Consider the following 20,204-nt stretch of genomic DNA (forward strand, 5'->3'; position numbering starts at 1 on the left):
TAATTAAACGTATTTTGAATCTTGCTACGTGGTTAGTGGTCGATCAGGTGAAGGGCAGACGCGTAAAAATGAGCAATGACCATAATGTGCAAACTTCGCACATGCGTACAACGGGACACGTTCCTTCATTTAATCATGTAATCAGAGAATAATTGAATCATTCGTATCATCTGAAATGTGGGTGGTAGTATCCTAGTGGGTAAAACACTCGCCTATGAACCAGACGACCCAGGTTCAAACCCCACTTACTACCATTGTGTCCCTGAGCAAGACACTTAACCCTAAGTTGCTCCAGGGGGGACTGACCCTGTAACTACTGATTGTAAGTCGCTCTGGATAAGGGCGTCTGATAAATGCTGTAAATGTAAATGTAAATGTAAATGAAATGGCTCCGCAACACGTTCTCCTGCGGAAATGGCGCGTTTTAACGAGCCAATTAAACGGCGCGTCGCCGTTTCTACGGGATACGCGGCGGTAAACAGACGGGAAGCGCGCGAGCCTCCACGCCGAACCGGGTTTTTGGCGGGAGATGGAACGGAGCGGCGAGCCCGGGCGCGCCACCTCGGCCGGGTACCGTCTGAAGGAGCGGCCGAGCGGCCCGCTCGCGTCCCAGTCCGCCGCCGCCGTGAGCCGGCAGCGTCCGCCGGGCAGCGGCCACGGGGGCTCCGGCTCCGGTTCCGGGGACGCCGCCGACCCGGTCACACGGGACCAGGTTTGGCGGGAGTTCGTACGCGCGGAGCGGGCTGGGGTGAAGGGCTGGTAAAGATCTGCTGTTTTATTGCATGCTTCGCCTTTTTAAAAAGGCGCTTTCTCTTGTGCGGGTTAAGTTGACCATTAAAAGCAGCCATTGTTATTTGATCGGGATCGAGTTACACTCGCGCTGATCCCCTGGTTTAGTTTAGGGTCGAGTTTCGTTTATGTCGCCTAGACTCTACTCTTTCTTTCTATTTGTCCATCTATGTTGAAATTAAGAAAATAAAAAGCAGACCAGAAATTGCTTGCATAAAATATACATTTTGTAAGCTTTTTATTCATCTATATTACTTCTATATGATGAGTAATTATTGATATTCATTTTGGGGTTCTGTCTCAATTTTGAAAACTGTTGATATATTTTTTGAAGCGGATCCTCTGCGAAGGCGCATGCAGGCTCACATTTTATTATTTTTAATTAGAGCATGAGGCAATAACAATATTCTCGAGGTTACAAAAGAAAACAGCTGAAACAATCCCCAATCTAGACCCCAATAAAAATAAATAAATAAAAAAATCTAATCAAAAAGGAAAAGAAAAACATATATACATACACATACATACAGATACTACAGCAGGCTTACATGACTAAAGTTTACAGCCTTGTAATGTAAATGCCTTTTTTCTTCTTCCCGCCCAGGGAAAGGAACTGGAGTTTTCTTAAGACCTACAACCAGCTGGTAAGACAAATCTACGGACTGTTGGCCTGTTTAGTTCTGGAAACAGCAACAGTGACTGCAGTGATGGGCATATCATCATCAGAATCCAAATTAGGCTAATTGGCCACTGCTGGTGTCACCCACATACAATATATATTATAAACCAGAACAATGTAAAAGAAATGTAGAAACCTAAACAATACATGTAACTGTAGTGATGAAAACAACTAATTCTAGATTTAAAAAAATGGTAATTAAAAGTAAAACAGAAATTCATGTCCACACAGGGCCAGCCCAGGACCGAATCTCCCCTGCCAGCCTGTGAGTCTGCATACTCACAGTGCCGACCCAACACAACTAACCAGATTTTTGGGAGCCGCTTGTGCACAGAACTCGGCAAGGAGCTTGTTCGTATGGACAAGTTGCTGCTGCTGACGACAGGCGGCCATTACAAAACCAAGCAGAGTCCGGAAATGCAGCCCTGCTAAGGCCTAACCAGCCTGGCCCACATTCTCCAACCGGCTCAAATGCATCATTTTACTTTACAGGGGGACCAAGAATAAATGACCAGAGCTTGATCAGAATGACCGAATTGTTTAAGAAATATTATTTCACACAAAATATGTCTTATGGCGAACTGGTGCTAAGCCCACATTACATATAAACATTTGTAATGTGATAATTTTTCCAGCATTGATGCATTTTATTGTCAGTAAAACTATTTTTTGTGCCAAGATTTGTGCAAAGCTTTAAAAATAATAATAAAACGTGTCATTACACGTGCTTATATTTGTGCGATTTTGTGCTGTTCGATTAGGACTATGATAGAAGAAACAGGAAAAACACACACACACACACACACAGACACGGTCTTTGCCAATCCGATGTCCCGTGAAATAGAGAAACTACGGATCCCGCGACGGGCCAAACGCGGCTGGGCTGATGTGTGCGGAAGTGAAAGAAGCCAGATGCAGGCTGTGTTCTTTTCTCTCTTTTGTCGCTCGTCGTGCCGTAGTTGTTAAACGGCCGCCTCGATTCACCATGGACGGCGACGCGCTGCTGGATTTCGCCAACTTCAGCACGCTCTTCGTGTGTATGGTGCTCAAGTTTCCGCAAATATTCGTGGTGATGAGGGCCAAGTCGGCCAGGGGAGTGAGTCTGAACAGCCTGCTGCTGGAGCTTGCAGGGTAAGAATGCAGCACGTCCCCAATGTCCCTCTTTCCTCTCCTTCCCTTCGTCGCATCTGCCGTGATTTGACGGGCTTTGGAGCGCGACCATTAAGTAAAACAAGTTTGTACATAAAGAGCTCTTCCTGGAGACGGCAACATTAGTTTTTATTTAACTGTGCCTTCATCTATAGTGCGGCTGCGCATCGATTTACGGGCGGGATGATGGGATTTTTCGATAGCCTCGTGTAATCACGGCGAGTGACGTCACGGGGGGCGGGGTCTGTTCTCTTCCACGCAGCTCTGAGACGCTGGATAAGGCCAGCGGCCCCGCAGGTACCCAGATACGGCATGCCTGATGCAAAGTGTGTGTGTGTGTGTATAGGCGCGCTGCTACGCTAATTGCACGATGTCCCCGCTTCCTGCAGCTGCAGCCGTGCATGCTGAGCCTGGACAAGATGCAGTGGGGCCGATAAAAATTCTGGATTTAGGCTCCTGCAACCCCTTTTTTTTTTTTTCTTTACTAATGGAGTGGTTGCTTTGAAAAAAGCCCCAAAAAGTGGTCCCAGGGGTCTTGTTGCATGTTCTACCCTCATCCGGTCCAGCTGTGGCACACATGGCAGCAGTTATGTCTTAATCTGGGATGGAGGGAATCCTGTCGTCTTGAAGGACTCATTCGACACAGACTGATCACCCAATTAAAAAGCATTACGCAACAACAGGGTGTACAATTAAACGTTGATTAAAAGTATTGTTCAAGATTTATCAAGTGCTTGGCACGAGAAAAGAAGATAATTGACCCAGTTTCTTGCAGCAGTTACTAATGGAGCCGGAACCCACGTCGTTGTTCTTGCAGGTTCATTGTGTTCGTGTCCTATCAGATGTACTATGATTATCCGCCTCCGACCTACCTGGAGTACCCGATTCTGATAGCTCAAGGTACGTCACTACGGTACCAGGCCCTGTGTGCGTGCAATGATAGCGTATAGTCTCAAAATCACTCAAAAGTTTGGAAGCACCTACTCCGTTGCGGTTATGGAGACGAGGAGGAATGCCATTTTGAACGCAATGCCGGTTTTTGAATTTGACTCGCATGTTCTTTTGCCTCATTTGCTACATTTGTTTATTACATAACCTTCTTAGTCCTGTGTCTTCAGTTTTTGTTCTTTAAAGTAAAAAATGCAAGATGCGTAAATGATTAGGTGCGTCCAAACTTGTGATTGGCAGTGGTAGTATCAAATCAAACATGAATAATTCTTCATTTACAAAAGGACTAATCTTCCACATATCAAGTTCTTCTAGCCCCTCACGACAAACATATTTCAGGCCAACGGCTATCTTATCCCTTTTCTTTAGACGTCATCCTGCTCTTGCTGATTCTTCATTACGATGGGAACATGAAGCATGCGCTGGTGTATGCAGTGGTGTATCCTGTTCTCTTCGTTTTATCCGCTCACCATCCCACCCCACACTATTACACTAAAGGAAAGGATTCGTGGTGCTTTGTCATAATGATCAGACATCTTCCTTGACCAAGACTGAACAGGTTTGTGGGAGGATGGAAGCTGATTACTGTACAGAAGTGGGTCATTGATCTTGCCATGGTGAGTGCTTCTAGATGTCTGCTTCACCCCCTCCCACTATCGGAGATATTTGGTCCCAGTCTGAATGTCTGGACTGAGGACTGCAGTTTTCATGAACCTTGTATCATTTTACCTTCAGTGTAACTGAGATTGGGAGCCCAGATGGGTCTGAATATTCTCCTTTGGATTATGATGAAGGTGGGGTTGTGCTCGCTGAGAGTTAGACATCACTTGGGATATTACCAGCATTTCACAAAGTTCTGCTTCTTTTATTCTATAAAGCAGAGGATGTAGTATGAAAATGTAAAATGTGTTAAAAATATATATTTTTTTATATACAAGTAAAACCAAACTTAAATTTATTAGAGCCGCTGTACTTTGGCCTCAATGTACAACTGAAGAAATTAAATGCTCCGTGCTCATGTCTACTGCAGAGCCTCTGCACCTTCATCAGCGCAGGCAGCAAGTTCGCTCAGCTCCAGTGTCTGTGGAGGTCCAAGGACTCGGGTCAGGTTAGCACGCTCACCTGGGCCATGGCATCCTACACCTGCCTTGGTAAGACAACACTTTGGCGCAGTGTCGCATGCATGCTTTTGGTTGGAATATTCCCCGCAGTGGTTTAATTGTGTGTTGGCTGCGTTTGGTTCCTGCTTGTTTGGACCGTTTTTCCAGATATAGGGTGACTATTTAGTGTGACCAATGTTGCAAACATCTGTTTCAGCAAGGATTTTCACAACACTGATGACTACCAAAGACTCTCAGGGTGAGTGGGTCACTTAGAGTTCATTAGGTTTTATACCCTAATATGGCAACATTTTTTATAGGTTGTAAATATAGGTTCCCTTGATGGATTATGTGAAAATACAGTTTAATACTGAAAGCAATAACTCTACATTTGTGTCTCCCGATTGCAGTACTTTTTAGATTTGTTGTCATGACTGTTCTCAACTTGTGGGTGACTGCAACGGTGGTGTTCTACAAACCCAGCGGCAAGAAGAAGGAATGAGGTCTCCAACATTAAAGACATGGAATTTCCGTAGCTGGGCTTAGAACCGATGGGCTAAACGAACTGTTTTCCATTGGTGCTACATGGATCAAACCGCTTTCATTAATAAATGAATGAACTGATGCTGATTAGCACAGTATTCCTGCATGTGTTTACATTAAAACTTGAGATACGGCGTGCAATGTTAAAAAGGCAAAACTCTGGAAACGGTTTTGTCAGTTAACTGTAATGTTACATGTATGTGAAACACTTAAACATTCCTCTGCTCTCCACAAGAAATATTTGATGCACTCCCTTTTTGTTCCTTTAAATCAATTTCCAAATTAATTTACAAAAATTTCCAAGCCCCGGGGGGTTGTGATTTCAGTATTTCGTGACTGCAGCTAGCCTGTCTTAACAGATTTCTGTTTCTTCTCTAAACAGGCCTTCAGATATGGACAGTGTTTGTATTTTTATACTGTTAAAATGAATAAAAGAATCCCTTCTGTGAAAATACAGAATTTGAATCAGTGCATTAAATTGATATTTATGACGAACCTCATTAACTATGGTGCACTCATAAAAAAACAGGACACCAGTGGAATTGGGTAATTTTTTTTTTTTTTTAAATTGTCAAACAGGTTAAGTCAGTCAATTTTGCAATATAAAACATGCAATCTGGACATAGCGCTTTAACATAGAAAGTGCACACGCCAGTATAAATAATACAATGTGTCCTGTATGATGTCTTAAAATATACGGTGTATATTTATAATTTGAACATGCTTTCAAGAAGCTCCAGAAGGACTTTAAATGGAAAACGTTCACAGCACAACAGTACAGTACTCTCAACCATCTTGGCGAGATGCACAACATATGCTGAGACCGAAATGCGTACAAACAGCATTTTCCATTTTTGCAGTGAAATACCAAGTGGCTACATTAAAAAAAAAAAGAAAATCCTCAGTAAAAAATAAAGCAGACCCTTTACTGCTTACTCTCTCATTCAGGAACGATATTAGAGCACATTCATGTGTGAGAGCGGATGGCCCAGAAGACTACAGAACCCACAAGTACTGAACACACACATGCTGGGTTTCACACTAATTATAAACACTTATTTTTCTTCTTTTTATTTTTTTTTTAACCAATGATGGCTCAAAGTTGATGTGAAATATACAGTATCGTCTTCTCTCACACAGATCATCTTAGGTATACATTCAATGAAGAATACAGCCGTAGGAACGGGGTGCACTATTTGCGTATGAACAAGTGCAGTAAACATCGCTCTCTGATAATGACTGAGCTCCGTGGTGCGTACTGTTATATTAAGGCATTGCTGAGGGGGTGAACATGAGGTCACAAACTAGCACTCAAAAACTTCTAAACTAGTGTACGTTTAGAAATACTAAGGCCCTGAATAGCAACTCATTTCTTTCTTTACCCCCCCTCCCCGCAAAACAAAAGATGATACGTCCTCATACTGGCAAATGCAACAAGATCTGTAGAGCCACCATGTCAGTGGTGTTTGGTACCAGATACCTCTAAAGAACACTCTTCATCGGGACACATCGGGACTTCAGGTGTCCCAAGATGGCTGCTCTTTTGTCCGTTCCTGAGCTGCAGTCCGAGTAAGTGCTTTAGAACTTCCTTTGTCCTAGTAGGGTGTTCTTGTGCAAGCTGGAGGGAGGTCACAGAAAAAGGACAAACCCCCAAGCCTCTGCTTCCATGCTGCTATTTGTGGAACTACTTGCAGTTTGTAGGAGGCTGGTCTTGTGTGTGGTGGGCCAACAGATTCTCAACGTGGAAGTGAATGGTGCTGTGAACCCAGCAAGGAAAGGTCCCTTTAAAACAACTTAAAAAAAAAATAATAATAAATTGCATGTGCATTTACTTTCTGATGGTGGGAAAAAAAAAAGAAAAAACACCAATCACCATGTTTCACCACAATCCCAAGTGAGGTTAACTAAAGTGGAAAGAAAAAGAGAGAGAAGAAAGGGGAAAAAAAGAGAGAGAAGGGGAGAAAGAAACATTAGCTTTTCCTTTTGCTTCAAGTTATTTCAGCTTTCCAATAACACAGCACAGCAGAACATGCAGCACTCAGCATCACCACAGGCCACAGGTTTCTTTTTTAAATTAGAAAATAGGCCCCATCTGATCTTGGAGGGTTTGGATGAAGAAAGGTCAGAGAGGACGGGGTGTCTGAAAGTTCACTCTTCAACACTGTGGTGACAGAGGATTTTATGTAAATACATAGAACTGTTTTTGCTTTCTTTTTTGCCCTAATGATACTAGATTTCTAGATCTTCCTGAGAAAAGTGGAAAAATGAGAAATAACAGCCTGGTGGTGCAAATCTATATTAAATGCATATATATTTCACATTAGTGTTTGTGTTCAGTTCTCCTGAGATCACTATGCATACCCAACAGAGAGCAGCAAACCGGACTGATTCAAGAATCGCTCTAGATGGCAGGCCTGAACACTACGCAAAAATCAATACTCACTAGAATGCCTGGATGGGAGTCTAGTCCAAATGAAAACTATTAGTCGATTCTTAAACTTCTCCAGCAGTGTTCATGAAGGCCCCGTGTCCTGCACCCTGTGTTTTGTGCAACGGTTTGTGCCAAAGTCTGGCTGAAGGAGATCAATGCTGGACACTGGGCCTTTATGAACATCAAAGACAAAGCAGCAGAGCAACCACAACCACTGCACACCATTCCGCAGTTTTTACCCTGATGCAGATCCCATGGCCCCTGCTCAGAAATCAAACTCATCAGCATAATCACCACTACCCACATCATCCAGTGCCCAGTGCCAATCCTGCAAACCCGTGTCCGGCCATCTGGAAATGAAAATGGCATCAGCTGAGATAGGGCCATCAGCAGGTGTAGCACTTCCTCTGACTGCTCCAGTGTGGGGGTGCAAATCAGTGTTTTAGATATTATTTAGATGTTAAGCAGGCCCCTGGTAAACCTCTCAGCTCTTTTAGGTTAATTGCCGTGGTTAAACAGCGAGTCCTTGTGCTTCAGGCAGTCGTTCCATTTGCGGAAGCACCCTGGACAGCACAGTATGAGCCCCCACCGACACACACACACACTCACACACACACACACAGAGTGGATCTTTAACCCGGCTCAGACCGCGTCACGATCCTGAATGAAGCACAGAGCCCCAGAACCTCGTCCTTCTCGTCCATGTGGGCCCTGTGGCATTTGAGGCTGCAGCGCTGGCACTCCAGGGCGATGGGAGGTTTGATCATGCTCCACAGGGGTTTGGTGCAGGCGTCACAGTTGGTGCGGAAGTGGTAGAGGGTGGGGATGAACTCATGGCCCTTGTGGATGATGCAGTTGGGTTTCTCCCCCGATGCTGGGAGCGAGGCTGGCTCCCCGGTCGAGGCCCTGCATGTCACACAAACTGGGCTCTCCAATCTGCAACCTGCCACACGCCAGCCTGCTTTTCTACAGCAGCTCCAGACAAGCTAGTCAAGCCAGCCAATCAGAGCACCCCTCACTCAACCTGAACGGGACTGCTGGACACCATTTATTAAACATCACCGTGGTTCTGAACTACCTGGGATGTATGTACAGTTCAATAGCTACGAAGAAACGATAGTGGAGAGCAGATTTCAATGTGGGCGCAGGAAATGAGCCAACAGCCTCTGGTGCAGCACTAACTCACCTTGGCTTGCTAGGGGCAAGCTGTCGGCTAGGTCTCCTCATGGACTGGCTGGGCTGCACTTTGACGGGGACTCGCGGAGAGGAGCGGTGGGTCGCCTCTGGGGCTGGGGGCTTCTTGGGGATCTTCTTCACCAGTCGGCTGACCCACTTCTGCTGCTCCTCCTGAGAGGCAGCCAGCAGCAGCAGGTTCTTGGCTGTGCTGACGTCATAATTCACTGGAGCAGGAAGAGCAGAGCTTCACTGTACTACCGTAACTCCATTTACAAAATCAGTCCCACATTTCACTTTCTGAATATTATGCAATTGAATAAGACCCATTACTAATTGAAAAAAACAAGCCAATTACAATCATACAAGCAAGTAAAAATAAACCCAAAGAGATGTGGAACAGTGGACACCTTTCTGCATTAAAGCAGTCATTGCTGATGTCACAGAAACATCAGTATAATTACCAACACCAACCTCTGCAGGGCGCAATGACTTCCTCCTTCTTGTCCATATGGTCCTTGTGGCACTTGATGTGGCACCGCCGGCACTCGAGGGCAGGTGGAGGCTTGAACATGTTCCACAGGGGTTTGGTGCAGGCCTCACAATTAGTGGGGAAGTGGTAGAGGGTGGGGATGAACTCGTGGCCCTTGTGGCAGATGTAGCTGGACTTCTCCCCGATGGGCAGGGGCTCCACCTCCTGCTCCTTCTTACTTTCACCTTCATTGGCATACAGGATCTGGGGAGGGTTACAAAGTTTTTGCGTTTAAACAATGGCTCTAAATGGCAAGTTATTTTCAACACTGAAAATTTCTCTTAAATCAAGAATTACTGGCTATGGAATAAGCCCGATAAGGTCACCTGGAAAATTCTCGGGATTTCTTTGGCGTCAGCGCGATACACATCTGTTTGAGTGACGGAACGTACATGGAACAGTTTGCTGTGGAGAAGGGTGAGAATAGAACTCATATAGACCTCATGGTGTTAATTAAAGCATCTGTCCAATCCAACGGTCTGTTTAATTGTTTTTTTGCTTATGTTTTGGGTCCACTTACTCAATATCTAGCACCATGTAAGGGTTCGACTGTTCTTTGTCCTGCTCACTGCTATAGAACAGAATCTTCTTACTGCTCACAATAACATACTGCAGAGGAAAAAACATAAATTAGCCCAAAGTAGCAATCTGAACTTCATCCATCCCATCACACAAAGACTTAGATCATGGTGATAGAGACACTCTGTACCTTCTTCTCCCAGCCAAAGCGTTTGGTGTTGTTTCTCACCGGCAACGAGAGCCAACCTTCCAGGCGCATCTCTGCAATTGAACAATCACCAAAAAATGTGACCACAAGGCATGACTGGTAATGTAAAAAAATTAAACCCTTGTAAATGGCAGAATATTACAGTCACAGGTCAGAGCATCAGCTAGAAACCACCCAGGATTACAATCAGCAAATGTTAATGGTACATGCTGTAGGAAAAAGCCATTAAAGTCCAGCATTGGGGTGAAGCAGAAAATCAATATCATCAACTAAATTAATTGCATATTTTCAGTTGGCAATAAGATCATCTTTAGATCTTTAGACACAAATTTTTTTTTCAGTGCTGAGATACATATTAAAATGGACAAATTATGTTGCTTTTTGTTTAAACCACTGTCAAAATTGCATTGACAATTTGGAATGAGTCCCAACCCTACCCGACATCTCATGATACCATTCAATCATTAAATATAACCATTAACCACTGTTTCTCAAGAGAAAGTCACCAGGCTCAAGAGCAATTCAGTCCAGATTCTAGACCCAAGCCAGTCACCTACATCTTCCAGTTTGAGAGGTTACACCCAAAAACCAAAACCATTATGCCAGGAACTGTAAACCATCGGAACTGTAACTTAATTTCAGAGGAATTAAAGGAGAGGATGAGGAGTGGAAGAAAAGGAAAAGGAGCACAAACAAATGGAGGGCTGGACCTGCAGTACAGTCAGGGGCATAGTAGTAGGATTCTGTAGAGACGTGTGCATTAGGGAAGTCCTCATTGTCACACACAAAAGACTGTGTGTGTGCTTTTGAAAAGGAGCTCACTGTGAAAAAAGTAAACGCATTCATCTGTTGAAGTCTGATTTCACTGAAAATCATGCACAAGGTTGAAATGTGCTGAGGAAATATGCATAGGAAGTTAGGTTATCATCATAAAATATATTTTTTTACAATAGCATGGAAAGTTTAAGAGAGTAACATTGGAAAATAATGCACCACTCCGGTGACCGCATTACCTGAATACAAATCGTCTGTTTCGGTGTCGGGGCCACTGCTGACGCTGGCCGAGTCCAGAGAGTGAACGTTAACAGAGTTGAGGACGCTGCGCAGCTGCTCAATGTCACTGTCCTTACTGTCCAGTGCCATCTGCAGCTCAATGCGTACCTGACTCTCATCCGCCAATTGCTGGAGACACACAGTGTGGTCTGTGTTAATGATGTAAGAAATATGACAAATGATAATTTTATACAGTATGTAAGTAATGATGGTTGTGTGGGAGTAAAATAAATACAACGATGGCAGTGTATTTGGTACATGTAAGCACGATTAGCATGATAAAAACACACACACACACAAAAAAGACCTCTAAACTGAAATGTGTTTCTTTATGACTCCACATATGCAAAAGTGATGGCTGGAGGCTTTAGATTTGTCCATCCATCAGTAGCATTCTCATGCACACAATGCCTCAAGAACATCTTTGTACCAATCATATTTGGTACAAATTGCAAACCTAGTCACCGGTCACTGTGACTTTACATTCAGCAAGGCAGACTATTCAGGCCTCTACCAAATTCATTCAGACTTGGCACACGTGCTGATTGCGGGTGCAGCAAGATGTGTATGTTAACAGCTGTAGACAGTGCACGTTCCAGTGTCACAAAACACTGCTTGTGCATTTGTGAGAGGTTGTCCATTCGTGTTCTTACTGCCTGCATGTCGTTGATCTCCCTCTGGTACTTGATGATGGTGCTGTTGAGCTTCTCTTTCTCAGAGCGAAGCTCCAGCTGCAGCTTCCTGTTCTCTTTGTCCTTCCGCCGAACGTCTGTGTCGTTGCTACGGCGACTGCTTCCACCACGCACCACCTTCCTGTTCATGATCTCAGCCAATTTGTTCACTGCCTAAAATGTCCACAGGAGTGCACAATCTGACCGATATGTGTGGGCAAGTAAACAAGAAGCCTTGTGTAATATTGAATTCACCTGATCAGAAAAATCTACACAGAAATACTGAATTATGCAATACTTGCATAATTCACTTAATTATTCTTTCAAAAATTTACTAATGTCTCAAGTCCTACACAGCTCTAATTAACAGAAACTTTGCGTTCTGTACCTGAGTCTTCAATGTCCTTTCAGACTGCAGCTGTTTCTCAAATGTCTGCTTCATTTGAGCAATCTGCTGCTCTACCTCTTGCCCTTTCTGCAGACCTGCAGATCAAGAGTTATATTCATTTAAAAAAAGTATGCAATATCAAGTATTTACCATCCTACAGGGCTAACATGATATTTTTGAGTTGTTCGACAAGGATGACTCACTCGTGAGTCATTTACTACAAAACACATTGCATAACACGACTGCATGGGTGGAGAAAACAGCCCAATTGGAGAATTGAGAACAAGTGGGAACTTCCCATTGTGGCAGCATTTCAGAAAAAGGAAAAAAAAGCCAATGAAAACAGGAGCTGACTTGCCTTCGTGTGCCTCCTTTAATTTGTTGTTCAGCTCCTCTTTCTCATTGGCAAGGTTGGCCACATCACTAGTCAGTGTACGATTAGCCTCCTCTAACTGTATCAGACAAAGAAAAAAAGTTAAATTAAAATTAAACGTAATCGTGCCTCCTGTACATTGTTTCTAGGGTAGTGGACCCTGTAATTAGTGAATGCTGATTGCCAAATAAGTGGTTAAATCATGTAAATGCAATACAAGGAAAATGTATCTTAATAAATTTTCTCTCTGAGCCAGTATTACACCAACATAACATAACATAACTGCTACAATTCATCACTCACTAAGCTGATGGTGATGTCCTTCTCGGACAGCTCCTGTCTGTGCCTAGCCATCATCTCCTTGATCTCCAGCTCCTTCATGATCTTCTCCTTCTCCAGATCTGAGTATTGCTCCTCGGCGATGGAGCGGGCCAGTTGCTCAGAGTCTGCTTTGGTCAGCGTGATCTCCAGCTGAGCTGCCAGCGAGTCCCTGTGCCCAAAAAAATGATCAGATTAGCAGCCATAGTGAAAGAATATGACTGTCTTGCTAACGTGCTGGCAGCAGAATCTGAAACACTTTGACAAGGGCCATTGGAATCCAAGATAATGCGGTTGAACAACTGAGTTAGTTCCTGGTATGCAGGGGTTAGTACCTCCTACCCTAGCCTGACCATTAGAGTGATGGATGACTACTGATCCTGATGTGTGAAATACGGGTTACCTCTCTTCTTGCAGCTCCTGGAGGGCCTGCTGCATGTCTTTGTACAATTTGTTCTTCTCCTCACATTCCTCCTTCAGTTCTCGCACCTGGGTCTTGTACAGCGTCTGTTAAGACAAGGACCATACTCATTATTACAACGGCTGCGTATTACAGAGAATGTCCAACGTACATGGCATGTGAGCAACATTCTTTTCCAGAATTAGTATTACAACAATCGCACTCATAATAAATAATCCAGTCAACTCCGGTATGATTACTGATAAAAAAAATCTGACATGTTCGCAGTTGCATCAAAGCTATAAGGAAGAAAAAAAGGTGCTTACTGAGAAATACTGTTCAGCCTCCAGCTGGTCCTGTAACTCCTTCATCTGTCCATCTGAGTCCTGCCGTTCCCTGTAGACAAATCCAGAAGGCCATTACTGACTATATACAGACCCTCAAGCCCCAGTTTCATGAACTCTTCCAAAGGCATAAAGCTTCTGAATTCATTAACTTTAAATCATATGGGATTCACTCAACCTGCTTCCATGCATACTACCTAATAATCCGCATTAACAACTAAAAGCAAGGCTGCATACTTGCGTAGCTCCTGGTTTTGTTTTTCCAGGCTGCGTTTGATGTCTAGCAAGTGGTTGGTCTCCTGTTTCAGTTGCTTCTCTGACATGCGGAGTGCGTTCAGCTGCTGGTTCTGGGCTTTCAGGTCGTTCTGGGTAAGGCTCCGTTTCTGGACCTCTTGCTCGATCTTCAGGGTTAAATTCTTAACCTGGCGGGAGGATGGGGTTGTCAGAAAAGAATCATTTAAAACAATGACAAACTGCTGTACACGGCATTTGCGAAACATTAGATCACTAAGCAAGTTAAGTAAAACAGAGCAAAGTAAAATAATCACTGGGGAGCATAGAGGAACAGCTCTTGATGAGTTTCTGCTCTTAAAATAATTGCTTTCAAATGACTGAGCGTTTTGGTTGCAGCAAAGTCTGCATGCGTCTTAAATAAATGTTTGCTTCTTGTCAAAAACCACTTGGCTGTTTCAACGCATACATTAAAATCCCACAGAGAAATGTGCAGTGGTAATGTGGTAGGGTCAGACAAACAATCCCAAAAAAAAAAAAAAACAGAGCCTCCCCTAACCCAAGTCACCTCCTCAGTGAGCCACTCCTTGTGTTTGCGCAGCTCATCCAGCTTCTGCAGCGACTGCTTGTAGTCACAGTCGAGCATGGAGCGCTGCTTCTCCAGCTCCAGGACCTTGTTCTCCAGCCGCATCTTGGCAGCACGCTCCTCCTGATACTTCTGCTCCATCTCTGCCATAACATGTTATTCAGAAATTCAAAATTGCTCGTGCTACATTGTTCACCTTTTCATACAAAATCATTACATTTACAGCATTGAGCAGTACTTAAAAATAAAACATTACAATAAATTAAATGTATTCAGGTTAAGATGTATTTTTATTCCCCTCTGTTTAGTAACAAAAAACATTTTTGCATGTAATAGCTACTGTAGTTTCCCAGTTTACCCCGCTCCTACCCTTTGTGGCCCCTGATTTGGCTCCCTCTATAGACTCGCTGATCTTGTTCTTGTCTGCGAGTCGAGCTTTGGTGGCTTTGTGCGCTGCTTCTTCCTGCTCCAGGGCCTGTTGAAGGACCTTCAGCTTGTATGTCATGTCGATCTCCTTATTGTTCTTCTCCTATTGGGTCAAAATACATTTTGAAGATGATCAGTATTACACTACGGTGCAAATCTTACGTGAAAACATCAAGCAACAAAAGTTTACCTTCTCAAGGTCTGTTAGTCTCTCCTGCAGCTGCCGCTTCTCAGCCTCAGCTTTGGACAAAGCCATTCGGACCAGCTTCACTTCGTCCTCCAGTCCTGAAATGCGTCCTGAAGAGATGAGACTGTTAGAGGTGGAACCAAATGATAGAAACAAACAAACAAACAAATAAATAAATGACACACCTTGCAGGTCAGAGATGGTCTCTGAGCCCTGGCTCAGGTCCCGTTTCTCAGCCTCCAAGGCAGCCTGCAGGCTGAGGCACTCCTTCTCCAGCTTCAGCTTTCCATTCTCCAGCAGGCAGCACTTGTCCTGCAGTTCACGCCCGTTGGCCTCCAGCTGCTGCAGCTGTTTACTCATCTCCATCTGAGACTTCCTAAGGCGAGCCGCCGAGTCCGACTCAGCACGCAGCAAAGTGTTGGCCTCGTCCAGCTGCAGCGCACGCCACACCAGATGGAAGAGTTATTTCCCAACTCGACACATGCTGTCCACCCAAACACACCTTCATCTGCGCTCACCTGTCTCTGCAATTGAATGTTCTTCTCGTTGGAGATGTGCGAGTTCTGGTTCCTTCTCTTCATGTCCTCCAGCTGGTCACGCAGGCTGTTGACTGTGAAAATAAATCAGTGTAACATTCAGAAGCTGGTCTGAAGGAAGTGTATGGCAATGAGATTAAGATTCTTGGATTTTAAAAGGTTCTCACCCTCGTTCTCAAGGCAGCGCTTCCTGTCGGCCTCGTTCTCTGCCTTCCTGTGGCTCTCCACGCTTTTGTGTTGGAGCAGGGCCTTTTCCCGCTCCAACTGCCTCAGTGTCGATTCCAGGCTCTTCCTGCTGCAAGTCTGAAAGAATCAGCACATGTAAACCAATCGGTTGTTGATGGCAGACTCAATCAATATTAACTGCTGAAAACTGTTCCAGATTTCAGAGCTAAAAACAACACAGCTGGGCCATGAGCCCCTTGATAAGAAATTCCCTAATTTATCCATAAGCGGAAATATCATCTGCATCACATTTCAGAATTTCCTGTCATTTATGCAAAAACTTTCTGCACAGACTTGCCAGACAATCTCTACTCCAAGTCAGCAACCTGATTACAAGTGTCCAGTTGTATAAAAATGTAGATTTTGAAAAATGAATGAATGAATGTATGAATCACTAATGGAAAATGAAAAATGAATCCTAGGCCGGATAAGCATACACCATGTTAACCTAGAAAGCAGTAGAACAGAACTTAAAAGATCACTCTGACAATAATCCCTTCTATAATGGCTTCACCTAGAGACCATTGTCAATCATAGATTAAGATCACCCACCTCCTCATCCAGCTCTTTAGAGACCTTCTCCAGGCGTGAAGTGGCTGTTCTGCATTTGTGCTCCAGCTCATCTTTGGACTGCATCTCAGCGTTGAGCTGCTCCTCTAGCAAGTGCAGCTTTTTCTGCAGCTTATTAGAGCAGGCCAGAGGAGGCATCAAAAATCATACTGGGGTAAATTCAATTTTGTAACATTGCCTCGCCTGTACCTGTATTTTGGCCAGTCATTAAGCGGCTTCTCATATTTATGCTTTATTTGCTTACTTAAGAAAAAGATGAGTGTTTGTTAGATATCCACCTACTTTTATATACGTATTTATGTGAAATATCTTGGTTTTATTCCTTTCTTGTTTGATCTAGACAGAACACTGATAAGGGAGTCTACATAACTTCCTGTTTACTTTCTCCAGATAGAACATTTAACATGTAAGGGCTTATTTCACTATTTTATAATAAATAAATAAACAAACAAACAAATAAATAAATACATAAAGACCGTAAAGAATACTTACCGCTAAAGTGTCCTGAAAAATAAAGAACACAAAGTGCATTAGGGTTAGATCAATAACCAGGATTTACCTTTCCTTCAGCTGATTACAAAAGCTCATTATGTTTGAACGTGTTGTTATGGAGTTCATTAATTAGCTCAGGATTAGCCAGTAATCCACTTGACTACTGGCTAACAACCAGAAGGTTTGAGAAGAAATAGCGAGGGTATACGCTTTATTAAAACACAGAACTGGACATTCAGTAGATGTGAAGTGGAGATGCTTGCCTCTCTTTTAATGGATGCCGGATGCTCGTTTTCTCTCATGCCACTGTTTGACGCACTGAGCAACCTGAGGGGGAAAAAGAGGGGGTGGTGTAGTTCAGTCACAGATTTCTCATTTCATACAAATGCAAGGATGGCACATCCATGTGACTGATGAGAGGCATAAATAACGTATCACCAATCATACTTAACATTTTTCCATGACAACACATAACACAAGCACAGCACTTAACTGTCATACTGCTATAATGATGCATCAATTAATATAAGTTAAAAATATTAATATATATTAAAAATACAGTAAAGTGGCTTTGAAGAATGACAGAGAGAACTAACTGGTCCTCTTTGAAGTAAGTGAAGCCCACAAATGGAAGCTGGTTTCCCACAAAAGCTTTTGATGTTGGGAATGTCTCAGCATCACCCTTATCATCCTCAATCTCGTCAAAATTACTGGTGTCAATATCACTGCTCAGCTCAGGGACAACTGGAGCAACCGCTGTAGGAGAATAAACGATAAAGCATATTTAAATCATGGCAAAAGGAAGACAGAACAATACAACAATAAGAACATTACAAAATCTTTATATTGGCTCATATTTCCTAACTCTTTATCTAATGTTCTAACTTACTGTCCCTGATGGTGTCAAAGGTCCACTGATCATTTTTGAAGAAGGGGTGACGCTTGATCTCTTCCACACCATTTCGACCTAAACGTACTTCCCTGAAAGGACAAAAAAAGCAAAGTTCAAATGAAGAGGGAAAAAGTGAATAGATAATGATTAAATAACATTTTATTTATTAAAATAAACCCACAAAAACAAAAATTCTTCATGCACAGACAAAGCAGAAAAGGTTCTGTGTAATTCTGCTAAACTGTCAAGGTGAGGAGCTCTTGCCCCAAAGATATTTCTACCACAAACCACTTGACCTCACACTGACACTGTGCTCACCTGTCTGTTAGAAAAGCACAGATCAGGCCTTTTGCCTCCTTAGAAATCTCAACATCATCAGGGAAGTTGAGGGAGTTCTTGTGATCCATGATCTTACTGTATGTTCCCACCAGGGAATCGGCATAGAAGGGGGTGTCACCTGTGAGAGAGAGAGAGAGAGAGCGATAGACAGTGGAGGAAACAGCTAGACATTTATCTAATCCACCAGAAGGAATGGGAGAAATGGGAAGAGCCCAAGTGGTGACATTAAGCCACATGAGTCAAACACGTAGCCCATGGGCAACATCGAGCGAGAACATCGGCGATATGAAGCATTGATAACACACAAACTACAGATCCCATAATAATAAGATCCCATAGAGATCGCACATGCTTTGTGACTGAGGCATGAAAAAAAGACCTTCGAGCTGCTTCACCCATATGCTGTGGAAACTGCTCCTATACAGATTCAGCTGCAGTGTAAAGTTCGGCAAGACAACTGAAGCACTGCATGATTGGTTCTGTAGTTTGTGTAGTTTGTTATTAGCACTTCATATGGCTGGGCCACAATAATAGATGTTTATAAAGTGATTTCGCGGGATGTGGCCCGTGGTTCACAGGTTTGACACCCCTGCATGAGCAATGAAGACACAGCTGGATTTACTCACCAACCAACATCTCATAGATGAACACACCCACAGACCACCAGTCACACTCGCGGCCATAGTAACCGTCGCCACCCTGTGACTTCAGAACTTCAGGTGAGATATAGTCCGGTGTCCCAACAGCTGTGTCACAGTGCACCATGCCAGTCTGCAGGTGAGGTAAGTGGGGAAGACGTTGGTGTAACACGTCAGGCCCAAATACAAATGTGAATTTATTTGGGGCATATTCTGAATGACTTTGAAAGTAGTCATGGTGACAGATTCCAATTTTCAATAGAATCACTCTCTCAATCACATTCACAAAGAGAAAAATACAGGAACAGAACTGACCGAGTCCATTTTCATGCACGTGCCAAAGTCAGCTAGCTTCAGGTGGCCATTGCGGTCTAGCAGCATGTTGTCAGGTTTGACGTCTCGGTGGATATATCCCATGGAGTGTATGGCATCAAGCGCCATAACCACCTCAGCTGTGTAGAATTTGGCCCACTTCTCTGGGACATCGTAGGTGCTGGTCAGGTTGACTAGGTCCCCACCAGGCATGTACTCCATCACCATATAAAGATAGCGATCATCTTGGAATGCACAGCAGAGCTGGACGACAGGTACAAGATGGCATTATGCATAAGGCACAGTTGTTTGATTGCATGAGAACATTTTTACACACCCTCCCACTTTTACTCATGCGAAAATAACTAAATTGAGGGGTTCTGTAGGGGTAAATGTATGGAAATATGTTATATTGGTTGGTATGTTCATGCAGCATCTTCCACAAAACAACTGCTTTTTGATAGAAAAACATTTTAAACTACATCTGAAAAAAGTAAAATCAAGACTTATTAAAAGCAAACAAAGGTGAAGATGTAGCCATTTGAAATGTTGTAGTGTAATAAACAATAAAGAAAAATGGTTCAAAATTGACCAAATCTATTTATGACATGAATGGTGGTTTTCAGATATGATGTGTCACTTTTCAGAAACCCAATGACAAACTTCTCTTTTTACCACCTAACAATGGAGGAATATACAACAAACTAACAAAAGGCTTATTTCAAATATGATCAAATCTCTGGGTGTAAGAATGATATTCTTGTAGAGAAAATACAGGGAACATTGGCAATGTTTTCTCTCTCTAATGTGTTAAAGGAAAAAAGAAAGCAAAACTGATCCATACTATTTACTATATGAATTCAGGCAAGAGTATGAATATTTTACCTGTACGACCCATGGACTGTCAGCAAAAGCCATGATGTCCCTCTCCTCCCAGAAGAAGGCAGAATCAGAGCGTTTGATCATCTCAAACTTGCTGAGAATCTTCATGGCATACACCTTCTGGGAAGCTTTGTGTCGTACCTAAGACAGACAGACACTGCCATGGATCCACTTATTTGTGAAAAGAATAGCAAATAGCAAAACTGGGATGTTTAGCAAACTATTGATCTGATTGGTTTCAAATCATTGTTAGCTGGCTATCTTGTAATT

General features: G+C 43.3%; 3 protein-coding genes across 15 annotated transcripts in view; 2 read left to right on the forward strand and 1 right to left on the reverse strand.

Annotated features, from left to right (window-relative positions):
- The first annotated feature begins 465 nt into the window (after positions 1–465).
- On the forward strand, positions 466–2,191 carry cimip5 (ciliary microtubule inner protein 5). The gene is made up of 3 exons (XM_028997298.1): positions 466–759; positions 1,394–1,433; positions 1,700–2,191. Exons 1-3 carry the CDS (start codon positions 530–532, stop codon positions 1,898–1,900), a joined length of 471 nt encoding a protein of 156 aa, XP_028853131.1. The 5' UTR covers positions 466–529; the 3' UTR covers positions 1,901–2,191.
- Positions 2,192–2,316: 125 nt separating this feature from the next.
- On the forward strand, positions 2,317–5,660 carry slc66a3 (solute carrier family 66 member 3). Of its 2 annotated transcripts, XM_028997245.1 has the most exons (7): positions 2,317–2,599; positions 3,435–3,517; positions 3,935–4,004; positions 4,125–4,182; positions 4,596–4,716; positions 4,883–4,924; positions 5,076–5,660. In XM_028997245.1, exons 1-7 carry the CDS (start codon positions 2,355–2,357, stop codon positions 5,165–5,167), a joined length of 711 nt encoding a protein of 236 aa, XP_028853078.1. In that variant the 5' UTR covers positions 2,317–2,354; the 3' UTR covers positions 5,168–5,660. The 2 variants fall into 2 exon arrangements, with proteins under 2 accessions (XP_028853078.1, XP_028853087.1); XM_028997254.1 differs by lacking the exon at positions 5,076–5,660 and having other exon boundaries at positions 4,834–4,924.
- A 90-nt stretch (positions 5,661–5,750) lies between these two features.
- rock2a (rho-associated, coiled-coil containing protein kinase 2a) overlaps positions 5,751–20,204 on the reverse strand; it is a 34,562-nt gene continuing 20,108 nt past the window's right edge. For 2 of the 12 annotated variants that reach the window (XM_028996828.1, XM_028996844.1), the window contains exons 4-33: positions 19,938–20,075; positions 19,056–19,316; positions 18,729–18,873; positions 18,082–18,220; positions 17,761–17,852; positions 17,468–17,627; positions 17,135–17,198; positions 16,872–16,883; positions 16,362–16,490; positions 15,752–15,887; positions 15,567–15,658; positions 15,234–15,480; positions 15,052–15,158; positions 14,805–14,964; positions 14,418–14,578; positions 13,856–14,040; positions 13,601–13,670; positions 13,278–13,381; positions 12,860–13,046; positions 12,542–12,635; positions 12,184–12,278; positions 11,778–11,969; positions 11,085–11,253; positions 10,782–10,892; positions 10,054–10,124; positions 9,865–9,953; positions 9,671–9,749; positions 9,287–9,548; positions 8,826–9,039; positions 7,119–8,545 (exon numbers count right to left, since the gene is read on the reverse strand). In XM_028996828.1, the coding sequence (XP_028852661.1) occupies positions 8,272–8,545; positions 8,826–9,039; positions 9,287–9,548; positions 9,671–9,749; positions 9,865–9,953; positions 10,054–10,124; positions 10,782–10,892; positions 11,085–11,253; positions 11,778–11,969; positions 12,184–12,278; positions 12,542–12,635; positions 12,860–13,046; positions 13,278–13,381; positions 13,601–13,670; positions 13,856–14,040; positions 14,418–14,578; positions 14,805–14,964; positions 15,052–15,158; positions 15,234–15,480; positions 15,567–15,658; positions 15,752–15,887; positions 16,362–16,490; positions 16,872–16,883; positions 17,135–17,198; positions 17,468–17,627; positions 17,761–17,852; positions 18,082–18,220; positions 18,729–18,873; positions 19,056–19,316; positions 19,938–20,075 (4,239 nt within the window). In that variant the 3' untranslated portion in view covers positions 7,119–8,271. The other 10 variants (XR_003751288.1, XR_003751291.1, XR_003751287.1 and 7 more) reach the window with 10 other exon arrangements.

Source organism: Denticeps clupeoides, chromosome 1, assembly GCF_900700375.1.
Source record: "Denticeps clupeoides chromosome 1, fDenClu1.1, whole genome shotgun sequence".
Lineage (NCBI taxonomy): Eukaryota > Metazoa > Chordata > Actinopteri > Clupeiformes > Denticipitidae > Denticeps > Denticeps clupeoides.

Coding starts and splice junctions, on each gene's coding strand:
- slc66a3 (XM_028997245.1), top strand. CDS start 2,355: ATGTGTGCGGAAGTGAAAGAAGCCAGATGCAGGCTGTGTTCTTTTCTC. Junction 3,518..3,934: donor CCCGATTCTGATAGCTCAAG/GTACGTCACTAC, acceptor CCTTTTCTTTAG/ACGTCATCCTGCTCTTGCTG. Junction 4,005..4,124: donor GCGCTGGTGTATGCAGTGGT/GTATCCTGTTCT, acceptor AAGACTGAACAG/GTTTGTGGGAGGATGGAAGC.
- cimip5 (XM_028997298.1), top strand. CDS start 530: ATGGAACGGAGCGGCGAGCCCGGGCGCGCCACCTCGGCCGGGTACCGT. Junction 760..1,393: donor CGGGCTGGGGTGAAGGGCTG/GTAAAGATCTGC, acceptor CTTCCCGCCCAG/GGAAAGGAACTGGAGTTTTC. Junction 1,434..1,699: donor TTAAGACCTACAACCAGCTG/GTAAGACAAATC, acceptor ATGTCCACACAG/GGCCAGCCCAGGACCGAATC.